This window comes from Lathyrus oleraceus, chromosome 4 (genome assembly GCF_024323335.1).
Source record: "Lathyrus oleraceus cultivar Zhongwan6 chromosome 4, CAAS_Psat_ZW6_1.0, whole genome shotgun sequence".
NCBI lineage: Eukaryota > Viridiplantae > Streptophyta > Magnoliopsida > Fabales > Fabaceae > Lathyrus > Lathyrus oleraceus.
Window position 1 is genome coordinate 241,129,181 of NC_066582.1, and position 14,447 is coordinate 241,143,627.

Consider the following 14,447-nt stretch of genomic DNA (forward strand, 5'->3'; position numbering starts at 1 on the left):
TTGTTGTATTTTAGCTATGCATTTATGTGGATTTTTTTGTTAAAGATTGGATGAAATCAATTCAATTTAAATGGAGATTTAAATTTGAATTTGAATCAAAACAAATCATATATTTTGGAGGTTGTTAAGAAACAAATCAAAACAGAATCTCCTACATTTCTGGACGAGATAAAAAGCTGTTAATGTTGATTGGAAAAAGCCCAGAAGAAGCATTTCTATTTAAGGATACTCAAACCTCAAGTTTGAGGTGTGCATGTATTGAAGACTCTTTATGTTAAGGTTTCTATTTTCAAGTCTTTGTTTGAGTTATTGTTGTTCATCACTCTATTGCTTCATTCATATCTTAAGGCATATAGTTTGGTTTATTAGTTGAGTTGTAAAACTTTGTTCCTAGATACCAATTCTATAAGCTTGAGAACAAAGTAGTTATTTGGTATGATTGTTTCATCATGTTACAATTATCTAAATACTTGGGAGAATGTTTGAGTGAAAGTGAGAGGGTTCTCATATTTAGGGGAAGTGTATAACGAAGCTTCACAGGTAGTATTAGGAAAGTGACCTTGAACTAGGAGACTTCAGAGTGTCATTCTAACTATTGGGAGTGAAATAGTTCTATATGGAGTCCTAAATAGAAAGTCATTAGGATTTGGGAGATGCATTGAAAAACATGGGGTTGTTGTTCCTATAAGACTAATTGTACTAATTCAAGATAATGAATTTCCTTTCTTGGGTAGAGTGTCCCCAATATGTAGGTGTTGTTTTCACTAAATTGGGTTAACAAGTATTGTGTTCTTTATTTTTATGCTACGTCATTTTGTATAAGTTAAACTATTATAACTTGGTAGTATAAACTGGTTTTTCTGGTATATATTGTCCCGAAGGTCGTGTCTGATATTTGTTCACAGAATCTGTCATTTGTTATAAACCAGTTGTACATGTTATCTCAGGCATTTGGTCTAACATTTGTCCTCCTGAGAATAGAATTTCACATACAAGTCCCTTAACTATACAAATTTAACCACGTTAGTTATTTCTGTCCATTATGTTAATCAAAGTCAATCAATAAAATATGTGACAATGACATGAAAGGCCACATGGAATGCCATGTGGGTTAGGCCAAATTAGTGTCCAATTTAGCAATAGAGAATATGTCACTAAAATTCATTTATAGGTTTTGATTGTTATTCTTCAATTTTTTTCCCAAACCCACAAAAGTGGAACCCTGCACAAGCTGCACATATATGTGTTGTTGTCATTCTTGAGGGAAAAAAAACAAGTTGTACAAGTGGCAATCTGCAAATAATGCAAACAACTTTAACAAGTTATTGTCAAGCTATTACATTTCTCATTCTTCCCCACAAACCCAATATTGTTAGTAATCTACAAATAATTCAAATCTAATGTTGTTGGCAAATAATGCAAACAACCTTAACAAATTAGATTAAGGGGATTTATACAGTTGTTGGAATAAATAATGCATTGAAGGTGTTTGATGAAATGCTTGTGGAAGTGGATGAGTTTGGAAGGTGAATTGGGTGTGAACGTTGCTGCTTTAGAAACTTTGATATTATCCTACTTGTGGTTTGGATTGTCTCTGGTCTTTCAAAATTATTGAAGTCATATGAGTTTCTCTGTTGGATTTTGTTCTTGTATTTTTAAACCAAAATTGAATGGTTATTTTTTGATGACCATGAGTTATACTATTTTCCCATTCCTCTAATCACCATTTCATTTTCTCAACACAAAACTTATGTTTGAATTGACACTCTACACCCCCTAACGAACCTTTTCCCATTGGGATCATCCATGATTCTATTAACATCAACGACAGTGGGGTTAGTCAACTTAACTTCTCCAAAACCAAATCCTTTCCTGACCTATTTGATATCAATTCAAGTGGGATAAGGCTTAATATAACCAGGATTAACTAATACTCACTCATTACTAGAAACAATGTCATTACATCTATAAAGGTGATTCCTACATATGAATTTCCTGGGTTCTTCGTGTGCAAGTGCAAATGAAAACTCAAATGCAAAAGGAGAAAAAGAAAACATCTTGGGTTAATGTAGTTAACCTAAAGAAAGAGAATGGAGAGGCAGATTAATTAAACAAAGCAACTTGAATTCAAACCGCCACATGTGATTCATGTTGGACAACTCGGAGATTGACACAATGTACTCTCTTATATAAGTGTGATCCTAAATTACACGTAGGTATGATTCAACTCATACTTGTAAAGTTGCATGTCAATCTTATACTGACTTGTACATCATAATACTACTTTCTCTGGTCACTGAAGAATCATCGCCACCGCACTAAAAATATCCTCATAGGAGACTTCATCAATGTATCAAACATTATCTATTCTAGGACGGAATACTAGTCTTTTTGAAGATTGTGATATCCTCGTGTATTCCTAAGTATATTACTTAAGAAAAGATATTTGTTTTATGATTTCAAAATTTATAAAAATTTATAAAGTAATATAAGTGGATGGAGATACCTTAAGTATCCCTCACCCCCGCTGAAATACTCCGCTGAAATACTCGTTTATTTTATCTACGAACATCCCTCGTGTTATTAGACATAAGTCAATCACATAGTTTTGCCATTGATGCATAACAGGTTTCTTGTAGATACAAGTCGAATAACATTTTGTGAATTTCTCCTCCACTGCTCATATTTTTTAATTCAGAAAGGATAAAATCGAAAATTTGAGAAGTTTTTGAAAAATATAGGGGAAGAAAGATTTTCTTACATTTTAACAAAAAAAAATCATTGTAACGCTAATAGTTCTATTAGGAAATTTCTTTTCCCACCCTTATAGGTTCTCCCGAACCCTTGGCGAAAACTCAAAAATGCCCCAAGTTTTCGAAGATGCATCTCCGAATGCACAATTTCCTCACTTTTCCAAAATTTAATTCGGAGATACATTTGCGTATTTGTTTTAGGATTTGTATGCATATGCATCTCCGAAATAACCCTTAATTTCAAATCCAATAGGATATTCAGAGATGCACATCCAAACATGTTCAATGTATGTATATCGCGTTAGACCCTCTCTCTTCTCCTTGTATATCGCGTTAGACCCTCTCTCTTCTCCTTCTTCATTTTCAGAAACTTTTTCCTTAACTTCAAGCAACATTTGGAGCTCGTAGCAACATACCCCAATCCATTTTTCAATTTTCTTCAAGGATAAACACCACCTCTACTTCAAGCATTTTCATCCCAACTAACTCCATTTATTCATCCTCAACACATTTTTAAGTAAGTTTCTCAATTAACTTATTTTGATTTTTTATCAATGTATTTAGGTAAAATAGTTTGATATAAATGCATTAGATAGTAGTCAAATTCGTAATAGATAGTTGTTTGAGACATGCACTATGATTTGATTGTATTTTGGATTGTTATGGCATGACTGATATCAATTTCTGCCATTGATGCAAACACGGGTTTTTTCGGAGATGCATCTCTGAATTTGTGGTTTATTGATTTTTAGAGACGCATATCTAAAACTGTCTTAGATGCAAACTAATGTATTTTTCTCGTATTGTTTCAGGAAAAATGGCTATAAACAATGACGACAGACTTAGACTCGGTCGTGAAACTCATATCACATCTGTTCGACGTGAGAGGGCTAGGCTTCAGAATGAACAGACCAGAGTTAGACGGGGAACCGTTCCTATACCTCTTGAAGGGGGAATCATCGACTTCTAGAAGCCTCCTATCACATGAGTCCTCATCTCAGGGGGCACGTCTCCCTTGATCACGAAGACCAAGAGGAAGCTCATACTGCTGCACATGACAATGTTCCTCCACTAGAAGACCCTTTTCTACGAGGCCTTATGACATCTCTTTACTAATATACTATAGAGATCATGTTGTTGGACATGTATGGATTGAAGAGGTATTTTTGTTAACGATTGTTATTTATATGTTTTAAACACTTGTCATGCAACTGATATTTTTTTTAACAGGAGCGCGATTGTTCGAAGTCTATTAACCACAACAAAAAGATTCTTAAGCTTTATCAGCCTAAGGATCATTGATTCTAGAGAGTCCTCTAGTACTCCGATCTTGCAGGTTAGGGATAACCGTGTCATTGATGTGTTGTTGATCTGTCAGAGAATATTATGTGAATTACGTATGAGGGCTGGAGTTTGGGTTGTTTGAGAGAGATATCGATGATGCGGTTGTCCTAGCATATTTCATTCTTACCGAGACACAAAATGCCTTAGGTTATCGACGACAAAGGAGGAGACGGGGGTTTAGGATTAAGCATATGCAGTAGATTATGCTTTTGTTTATATTTTGGAATGTTTTAGTTTTTTTTCATTAATGTGCGTAACATGATTAAATTTTTTTTAATTAACGCAATACATTATTTTATGATATTCATGTTTATTAATGTTTGAATCAAATAATGGCAATATTAGTCGTAGGACAATATTTCTGTCCAAAAAATATGCAGATAAAATTTCGAAGATGCATCTTTGAATTTATCACAGAAATATTCATAAATGCAACTCCAGACCAATTGTTGACAAAAATGGAATGACCGCTTAATTTAGGAAGGATAAAGAGATTTAAAGTGTATTCAGAGATACATCTCCGAAAATTTATGAGGGTATTTTTTAGTTTTCAGAAGGGTATTTTTTAGTTTTCAGAGGTGTTAATCACACCACAAAAAGAAATTGCCCTCTATTAAGGCATAAGAAAATGGAAGCCATTTTCTCCATCCAAACATCAGTTTGAAAATATAAACTCACCAACATTGCACGTCCGAATATGCACTTTTATATAATGTGCGTATGATCCAAAACAGATAAAAATATAAGCCACCGGCACACCATTTTATATAATTTGTGTATGATCCAAAACCGATAAAAATATAAACCACGCACACCATTTTTTTTGATGATTTAACATCTAACGGTGACTTTAGCATAGTTTCAAAACAAAATTCTTTTGAAGTATTTTTTACAGGTAACGAATAACCTAGTCGAATTTGTAAATATGTCCTACAAAATTAGAGTGTGACTTCTCTTAATTTTAGTTCTTCTAACCAGCTACATTTATATAGAATAGGATAAAGAGAGGGAAAAAAGACTCGTGACAACTTTTTACATACAATTAATTTCGTCAATCCGAAGGCTTTGGAGATAATAAACCAGAGGAGCCTGAGAAAATGTTAACTCTATGAAACGGTGACTTGTTACGTGATTCCGAGACCCAATTAGAAGCATGATGAGGAATAACTCCTGCAGCTGCCTGTCTTTCTCTATATGATGCCCAAGTAACCGCATACAGACCAGTAATGATTAGCGATCCACCTAACACGCTGTTGTCATCATGGAGAAAACAAATCAGAAAAACAAGACTGTAAAACCTATGAATCACTAACATAAACCTAGACAATTGATACAATATTGACACACCGACACGTAGACAACAATAAGAATTTAAGAAAATGAGAGTGATTGTCAGTGTCATGTCAGTGTCAGATCTTATAGGAGAGGTTGTCGTTTAAATACTCAGTTGTTTGCTTTGAGTATACTCTTAGACAGCAATGCATCAATGAATGGAAAGTTAAAGGAGATGTACCTTCCCATGTAAATTGGACTTCCAATAAAAATTCTAGATAAGAGAGCAGCTGCCCCAGGTTGAAGTGGATTATAAAGGGCAACCATGGCTGGGCCCAAGATTTTGTTGCTCCATGTAATGATTCCATAATTAAGTGCAGATGCAATAATTCCCTGAACAAATAAGAAAAACAATTTTAAAAAACTACATGGAAAAAATCATTTAAAGTAGTTTATATAAAGTTAATATCAAGACCATTGAGTTCTAAAATGTAAGAACAGAAGACACTTTCATTCTTTTATAAAAGGATTTCTTGCAGTTGGCATATTCAGTAGTTGCGATCTCAGCTGTAAGATCAGGATCGGACAGCTCAGACTTCAAGTTGTATTTTTAATCTGATTTTATGAATTTTAAATGAGTTGTCCAATCTCCTTCCAACAGCCGACTGCAGTGACTACAATATTTGGCAACTGCAGAGAACTTGGGTCGCATTCTTTTCATGCTAACAAAAAAAAGCCTAACATACAAATTCCATGACATTCATGACCTATTTCACATCTGCCAATTTAAGTATACTTCCCACTCTTTCATGGCCAGACAAAACGAAACCACACCACCAGAACATATCAGAGAAATCCTTATTTAGAACGGCTTCCATTAGAGAAATACAAAGAAAAAAGAAATTTGATGAATCAAATAAAAACAACTAACAATGAATTAGGGAAAATGGACCAAAATGATTAGCAATATAACTAATAATGACTCATGATGTTGAAGATTGATTTGAAATTCTAGTTACTCACAGCATATAAAACGGCAAATGTTTCAGACTGATTCAAACTCCAGTCAGTTGACTCATCGGTTACGAAATATGATGTAGTTACCATCAGTAAAGCTCCAAAGAAGTACGAATATGCTGTGACAGATAGGTTTGCAGGATACTTTTTTAATAATGGAGCCTGAAAACAATTCATGACAATAAATTAAACATAAAACATTTCACATATAAATTAACCCAATATCACCATAAATTAAAAAAAAAAAAAAATTAGTAGCAAGCACAGCTAATATGATAAATGAAGAAATTTTAAACGACAATGGTGATTATGCTAATAAATCATTGAATCTGAAAAAAAGAATGACAAATTTCGGAGGTCGTACAACAAGACACCAATATATTGTCAAATGTCGCTTTATTTGGATAGAGATAAAGGGGTTAAAGGATCTTCATTGTCACTGTTAGAGAAAATTAAGAAAAAAAATTACCTGTTCCCCTGTCTCTGTTTATACTAAGAAATAAAGCACACTACAGGAGGATATGCCTAACCCAATAACAATTAACTAATGGCTATTTCTGAAAATCCCCTCGATGGAATAAGAAGCCCCTATGTAAACTTTTCAAGAATGAAATGATTAAAACCTCAATATGCTTCAGTCTTTCATGAAAGACAGTGTAAAAAGTAATATGAATGGAAGTTCAATTATTACACCATAACTTTTTAAGCATTGCACTCTTAAAGTCAACCGCATCAAGATAATTTATCCACACCAATTCACAGTTTGTGCCATTGCCAATATTCTGATTTGGCACTAGATTGAGCAACAGCACTTCAAATCTTAGTTCTCCATCAAACAAGGTTACCACCAACAAGAACAGTAACCATAAGTGGACATCAAATAATCAAAGGATTAGACCAATAAGCATAAAAGAAGCCCTCAACAACAGTATGTACACAACTATATACCAAACCATTTTCTAACTGAACACTCTACTATACTACCGATTCCATATTTCGTTCCAGTTTCTCGGTTAATTTGTTTGATTTTACCCATTGCTCTATTACTTAGTTTCATTCATTCTTCTAATTCAAACCACTTGGTGAGTCATTCACCCTATGTTGTTAATAGCGGCCGGCGCAGCCGCGATAGCGGTGCGGCGCGGAAAAATTGGCGTGGCCGCTTTCAAGCGTACCGGTTCGGCGCGAAACTTGAAAACGGGTGGCACGGGCGCGATCGTATGTTCCTCCATCGTAAAAGCTTCGCTCGTTCTTCTCTGAGCCTACAATCAACACTAGGAGCCAAGCAACATTGCAGAAGAAGGCAGTTGCACCTCCACCTTCTTCACTCATCTAAATCTAAGCCAAAAGCAAAGGAAGTGGTAGTAATAGATGATGAATTTGGTGATCAAGAGTATATTGGAGAGGATGAAGAGGATGCTAGTGGGGGAGGAAGTGATGATGAAGACTTAGATTTTAATGATTCTTGAACTTTTATTAGAGTTTTGATGTTTAGTTATTTTAAGATTTAGATGCTTAAGTGTTTGTTTTCTTGAATTTTATTGCTATTTGGAAGTATGTTGCAATGTTTTGCTTAAGACTTATGCCTTTTAATGGTATTTGGAATTGGAAGTATGCTATTATGTATTTGAAAGTATTTTATTGCTTAAGACTTCATGAAGTTTGAGTTGTTGTTTTTTTGGTATTTGCTAGTATGTTTCAGCATGTTAGTGTCATTAAAATATTTATTTTTTAGTGTCCGGGTCGCTAAAATAGCGACTGCGCTGCTCCCCGCTTCCGCGCCACTCCCATTTTGGGGTTGACCGCGCCGCGCCGCCTTCCGAGATTAACAACATAGCACTCACCATGTTTCCACTATTCCTTCAAGCTCAATTTTCATGACCCTTTCAAAGCTCACAATAGTAGGAATCTATCCATGCTGCAAGTACCTGCCACCTACGTAGTGTTGCTGAAAGCAGGTTAAGAAGAGTAAAATGGGTCAAGTGGCTTAAACTAAGTCAAGCAAGTGTGATTAGGTTGATGTGAAGATTGGATCAAAGTTCTAAACAGACTGCCTTGGAGGCCAGTTTGCAGGTTTTTCCAGATGAACCATCTGGTTCAGCCCATACAACTATGACTCTTAGAGTCAATTCCCATGTATAATCCATGGGAATTGGGGATTAATCGCTTAACAGGTGAGTAACGGAGATAAGTGACAGTGATCACAATTTGTTTCCCTAACTTAATGCAACTGTAGTCAACAATCATTTAAAGTTCATTAAAAAGATATGTACCTGAATGGATAGAAAAGTAGCCATGCACATGCAGTTCCCTATGAAGCACAAAACTCCAAGATGAAAATGATCAAGTCCAAGATCCATTAAACCACTAACTAACCATCCAGAAGGCTCTGGTTGACCTCTGGCACTTATTTCACTGTGTGATATAAGGTCCAATTCTGAAGATCCTACCAGTGCTGGACCACGGTACAAAACCATCACTAAGGCCCCCAAAACACAGACAAAAATTCCTCCAACCTTGGCCAGACCTTCATATCTTAGCAAGTTTACTCTTTCTGTACTGCATTGAATAAGTTATTAAGGTACACATTATAATATATCCTGGTGTATCTGAATATAAATGATATGCATATTTTCGTGCAACATTAGCGTGGGTTGTCTCACAAAAAAAAATGCATTCACAAAATGAACACACATAGAAATTGAAAGGAGAGAAACTAACCCCATCATTATAGCCAACACAAATGTAAAGACTGGAGTCGCTGGCTGAATTGCAGCAGCATAAGTTGGATTAGTATAGCTTAAACCAATAAGAAACAAAAGATGATTTCCAAATATCCTGAACACAAACAATGAAGCCAAATACCAATGTATCAATAAAATTGCATATAACCTAAACATAATAAACTAGGATATATGCGACTATACAAGAGCCTTACCCAGTTAATCCAAGAAAGAAGAATGATGTCACGAAGCGCTTTGTTAGGGGTGGCCGTGTACGTCTACAGACAACATGACATCATTATTATACTCATGCATTACAATAAAGTGCATACGACAAGAATAGTAAATAAAAAAGTTGCAAGTTAAAATATCACTTCTGAAACGTAGCAGTAGCAGTAGAAGAGTTAAATGAGCACTATGCTGCCTTTAAACAAAATCAGAAATGCCCTTCATAGTTGAAAGCTATGACTATAGCAATAAGAAGAGCAGTTCTACCATCACTCTGGATCATACTCAAGATGATAACTAATCAAAATTTTCAAATAGCTGCTATAGCATAGCAGAATTTGAACAAACCGCTATTGTTCAACAACTTGGTACACAGGTAAAAAAATCGGCTATAGCATAGCGAAATATGAACAAACCACTATTTTCCATAATCCACAGACAACAGCACTGTAAGTTCTGTAACTAATAAACCTAAAAACAATACAAGTGTACGTTTGATTTAGCTTTTGAAAGAGCCAAAGCAAATCTAGAGGTGTAGAATTGATTTTGTAATGCTTTTGAGTTGTTTGGTTCTAAAGTAGAATTGATTTTGCCTCCTGATTTGATTCAACTTAAAGTTAGAATTCGTAGCTTTTGAGTTTTACATAAATGTATCCAAACATAAATCATTTTACATCCAACTCATTTTTAACCGGAATCAATTCTATAAAATCAACTCACTCATGATCAATTCTAGTCACCCCAGAACCAAACACACACCAAGACATCTAATGACCTAAGAAACTTAAAAAAAAAAAACATCAACATGATGAGTATTATCTCAGAAGAAAAATCTAGATATCAATAAACATCAAGTAACAATTTGACAATTAATCAAGCATACCCTAAAAAAAATGATTACTAAAATAAAAGTTTCAAATATGCGGATTATTACTGAATCATCCCTAATCACATTGTAAAGTTAAATATAAACATATAAATGGTAACAATTGAAAAAAGCATAATCGGAACCTTTCACGGAAATAAGCGATGGGAGCGAGAATAGAGAGAGCAAGGAGATCACGAAAAACACAAAAAACGATTTGATTGACTCCAACATTAAGAGCCAATTTAGTGATAACGTGATAACCTCCGGTGAATAACTGCACAATCGCCATGGCGGTGTGTGCTTTCCATATCTCACCACTCCCTGCACCTCCCATTGTTATCGTTAGATCGATCAATCACAAATTGAATTGACAATAACAATTCTACTCTATTGTATCATCGGCGTCATCACTCGCGCACGAAAATTGAACGAGTGCACGAGTGAGAGTGAGTGAACGAAGAAGATCGATGATTATTGGCTATTGTTTTTTTGTTGAAGTTTTGTGTTTGTTGGTTGTGTAAAGTAAGTTTGGTAATGCATAGAAACAAGATCCAATGCAGAAAGAGAGTTAAGCCAGTTTTTTTTCTTCTATTATTTTAATAGTCTTCTCTAATAGTCTGTGTCCTAACTCCTTCGCGTGCCGGTTCGTTCAACTTATTTTGATATTTTCTTTGTAATACGTGGAAATAATTAAATATCATACAACAAACACAAAATAAAAAGAGTAAATTTATAAATAAATAAAAAATGATAAATGGTCAAATTGGCGAATAAATTGGCCAATAAAGACATATCGCCAAAGTCTCATTTCATAACAGTCAGCATGTGTATTTCATGATCATACATATATCATGCATAAAAGCAAACTGAAATCATGCATAGTCGAAATGTACTTCGCGCTCATTTTGCATTGATCCAGGTCTTGTTGTTGATCATATATCTTTTGACATCTAATTCCAGTTTGTCTTTAGCGCCCTTAAACCATCGTCTGATTTTTACATTCGTTTTCAAATCCAACTCAGTTGGCACCTATCAAAACATTTTTATGTGGATGATGTTGGTTTTGTTTGATTTTTACGTGGATGATGATCTACTTATAAGAAGACACCCGTTTATCTTTGTTTTGCATAAATTCCCTATTAGGAATCTCCAAAATCTTGTATCGGATGAATTTCTTGTGAGAAATCTCTAGAATTGTCAGATGTATTCTAAAAGTATCGGGTCATGTATGAACTTGTTGATATTGATTTTTCCCAAGTGTTTATAGGTCATGTCTGAACCTGTGGGTGAAACTTTCTTTGAATATACTAATGTTGAGGTCATGTATGAACTTATTGATTAAATTTTTCTTGATTTTCTAGTATTGTCAGGTCGTGCCTGAACCTATTGTTGAAACGTTTCGAATTTCTCAATGTTGTCAGGTCATGTATTAGCTTGTTGATGGAACTTTCTTTGTATGTTTTTCAGTATTGTTAGGTCATGTTTGAACATGTTGATAGAACCTTTTGATATCCCATAACATTGTCAGGTCATGTTTGAACTTGTTATTAAAACTCTTTGAATATTCAAATGGTCAAGTCATGTGTGAACCTATTTATGGAATCCTTTGATTTTTTTCCAGTGTTTTCAGGTCATGTATGAACTTGTTGACTAAATTGTCTTTGATATTCAAACTGCCATCAGGTCATGTCTGAACTTGTTATTCAAACATTTTTTGTATGTTCCCTAATGCTGTCAGGTCATGTATGAGCCTATTGATTGAGCACTCTTTGAATATTCAAGTGTTCTCAAGTCATGTTTGAACCTGTTGTTGAAAATTCTTTGAATATTTTGGTATTATCAGGTCATGTATGAAACCGTTGTTAAGAATCTATATGCAATTCCCTAGTTTCTTTTCCCTAGCAATTTGTTATCCCCAGTGAGTCTTCACCCATTTGTTTTTGTCATTTTTCTATGGATCACCAATACCATATTTTTATCATTCCCTACATGTCTTCTTATCATCATAATAAAAAAATCAGGCTAGGGTCCACCTTATTTCACGTCATATCCCCTGCAAACCAAAAATGAAAAAAGAGTCATTCATAACATCTCTTATCATTTCATTTCATCAAGGAACAAAATTTGAGCTCTTTAGTATTTAATTATCTCCCACCATGATCATATGAAGATTAACATTCTTCATATTCTCTAGACGAAGATACTTAAATAGGGGCAACTGTCATACCCCAATTTTGTCCCTAACTCAATAAACCAATGCATCCATCAACACATTTGCATCATTTACACATCATAGCATGCATTTTATCTCGCATAATGCTTAAAATGTCAATCAGAATAATTTTCGGATTTGCAGACAGACCAGTCAAACTGATTCTCAATTGTGTGTGAAATTAGCACGAGAAAAATTTCAAATTTGAGCTTGTAGACGTCAGTATTATTAATCTACGGTTCACGTAGATTAACCTGGTGTGCTCGATTTATTTTTGGCTAAATTTTCGATCACATTTTGGTCCGTCTAAACCTTTTAACCGATCATTTTTTATTTTAAAATCTGATAAGAACCTGTATATTTCCGAGAAGTTTATTTTGCACTGATCATTTTAGTGCATTCTGTTTAATTTTTTGAGCATTTTTATACCAGACTTTTATTCATTTTGAATATTTTTATTTTTATTTTTGTTGTCAAAAGATTCATAATAATTAATTAGAGCTTTCTATAATTTTGTTTAGGTTTTATTTTGACTACTTAATTTGTTTTGAATTATATTTGAAATATTCATTTCTAACTATCTTTGTCTCTAAATAAATATTCAATATGATATTTTAGACTTTTGAAAAAACCCTAGTTGACACTATTTAAATCTTTGGTCAATGTAATAAAGGGGGACTCAACCCATGTCTAATGATCGACGGTTAATGCTCTCTCTCAACAAAAAAAGGTAACTTTGAGGTTTATATTTTGTTCTTGGTGGCTACTGTTCACACTAACCCTGTTAGAACAAGATTTTGATTTTGCAATATATCTCTAAGTTTTAATGATAACAAAGAATGAAACAATTTGGTATCCTAACAGTTTTTCTTAAGTGTGCAAAATTCTAAGTTGAAATGACTCTGATAAGTCACCTTCTGATTCTTAAGAAACTAATATTTGACATCTGAAGTAGGGGTGGCAAACGGGCATGCCCGCCCCGTTTAGGCCCGCCCCGCAAAAGCCCGCAGAAAAATGGGGCGGGACGGTCATAGTTGAGGATGTGGGCCTAAAACTTAGACCTGCCCCGCAAAAAAGTGAGGGCGGGGCGGGGAAAGCCCGCGGCACTGCATTTTTTGAGCCTAAAAATGCAAAAATTTATGTAAATACACGTGCCAGCAAAAGCCCGCGAAAAAACGGGGCGGGGCGGGGCAGACACATTTGAGGGTGAGGGCCTAAATCCTTGGCCCTCCCCGCACAAAAGTGCGGGCAAAACGGGCATGCCCAGCGGGCCGAGCCCGTTTTGCCACCCCTAATCTGAAGTAGTCCAGAAGCGCTGACTCATCGCAAAGAGAAATCACATCTGACTCTGAATAGAATGCATCTGAGGAGCAATCACTTGAAGAATCTGACTCTGAATTTCAAGCTTTGATGATCTGATTCTGAGAACTCTATTTGAAGACACTATTTGAAGACTCTGCAAAGAGATGTCTGAAGACTCTAACTCTGAAGACTCTGATCATGCTCACCTTACTCTGACACATGCTCAGAAACAAGCAATCAGATGTCACCTGGTCAAAAACTTAAGCTGGAAGCATTCAAATTGTAGTACAATCCTTTTAAGGAAACATTTGATTATGCTCTTAGTCTACTATGGAAAGGACAAGGAATTTACTACATTTGTCTCTCACAACTGGCACAAAATCTTTATTGATTTACCCCAACAATATTATCTCAAGTTCTATATAAGGGTCTCTTCACAATTTGGCAAAACAACAACTTTGATACAACAGGTTTATCATACAACTTTTTCACCACTCTTATCGAAGAACAACTCACGCTCTGCATACTCTGATTATTTCTTCACCACTGTTGTTATAAGAAAAAGTTTCCATACAAGAGTTGTTGCTGAATATTATATGGTTATCTTTCATTGTTCTTAAATTGTGTCTATACTGCTTATTTAGAAGCATCTAGCGAAATACTGTGTAATTCTTGTAATTGTTTTTTATTCCTCAAGTGACTTGTTAAGGTCTGTAGACTTGAGAGGG

General features: G+C 34.8%; 1 protein-coding gene across 1 annotated transcript; it reads right to left on the reverse strand.

Moving 5' to 3' along the window:
• Nucleotides 1–4,830: 4,830 nt before the first annotated feature.
• On the reverse strand, nucleotides 4,831–10,814 carry LOC127074814 (WAT1-related protein At4g19185). Its single transcript, XM_051016193.1, has 7 exons — nucleotides 10,349–10,814; nucleotides 9,325–9,387; nucleotides 9,108–9,224; nucleotides 8,660–8,945; nucleotides 6,393–6,548; nucleotides 5,611–5,762; nucleotides 4,831–5,347 (listed from the first exon to the last, which is right to left on the reverse strand). Exons 1-7 carry the CDS (start codon nucleotides 10,537–10,539, stop codon nucleotides 5,149–5,151), a joined length of 1,164 nt encoding a protein of 387 aa, XP_050872150.1. The 5' UTR covers nucleotides 10,540–10,814; the 3' UTR covers nucleotides 4,831–5,148.
• Nucleotides 10,815–14,447: the final 3,633 nt, after the last annotated feature.

Excerpts from the sequence above, each read along its gene's own strand:
- LOC127074814 (XM_051016193.1), bottom strand. The coding sequence starts at position 10,539 with ATGGGAGGTGCAGGGAGTGGTGAGATATGGAAAGCACACACCGCCATG. Across the intron at positions 8,946-9,107 it reads GTGTTGGCTATAATGATGGG|TACAGAAAGAGTAAACTTGC; the intron begins GTTAGTTTCTCT and ends TATTCAATGCAG. Across the intron at positions 6,549-8,659 it reads CTACTTTTCTATCCATTCAG|GCTCCATTATTAAAAAAGTA; the intron begins GTACATATCTTT and ends AATTGTTTTCAG.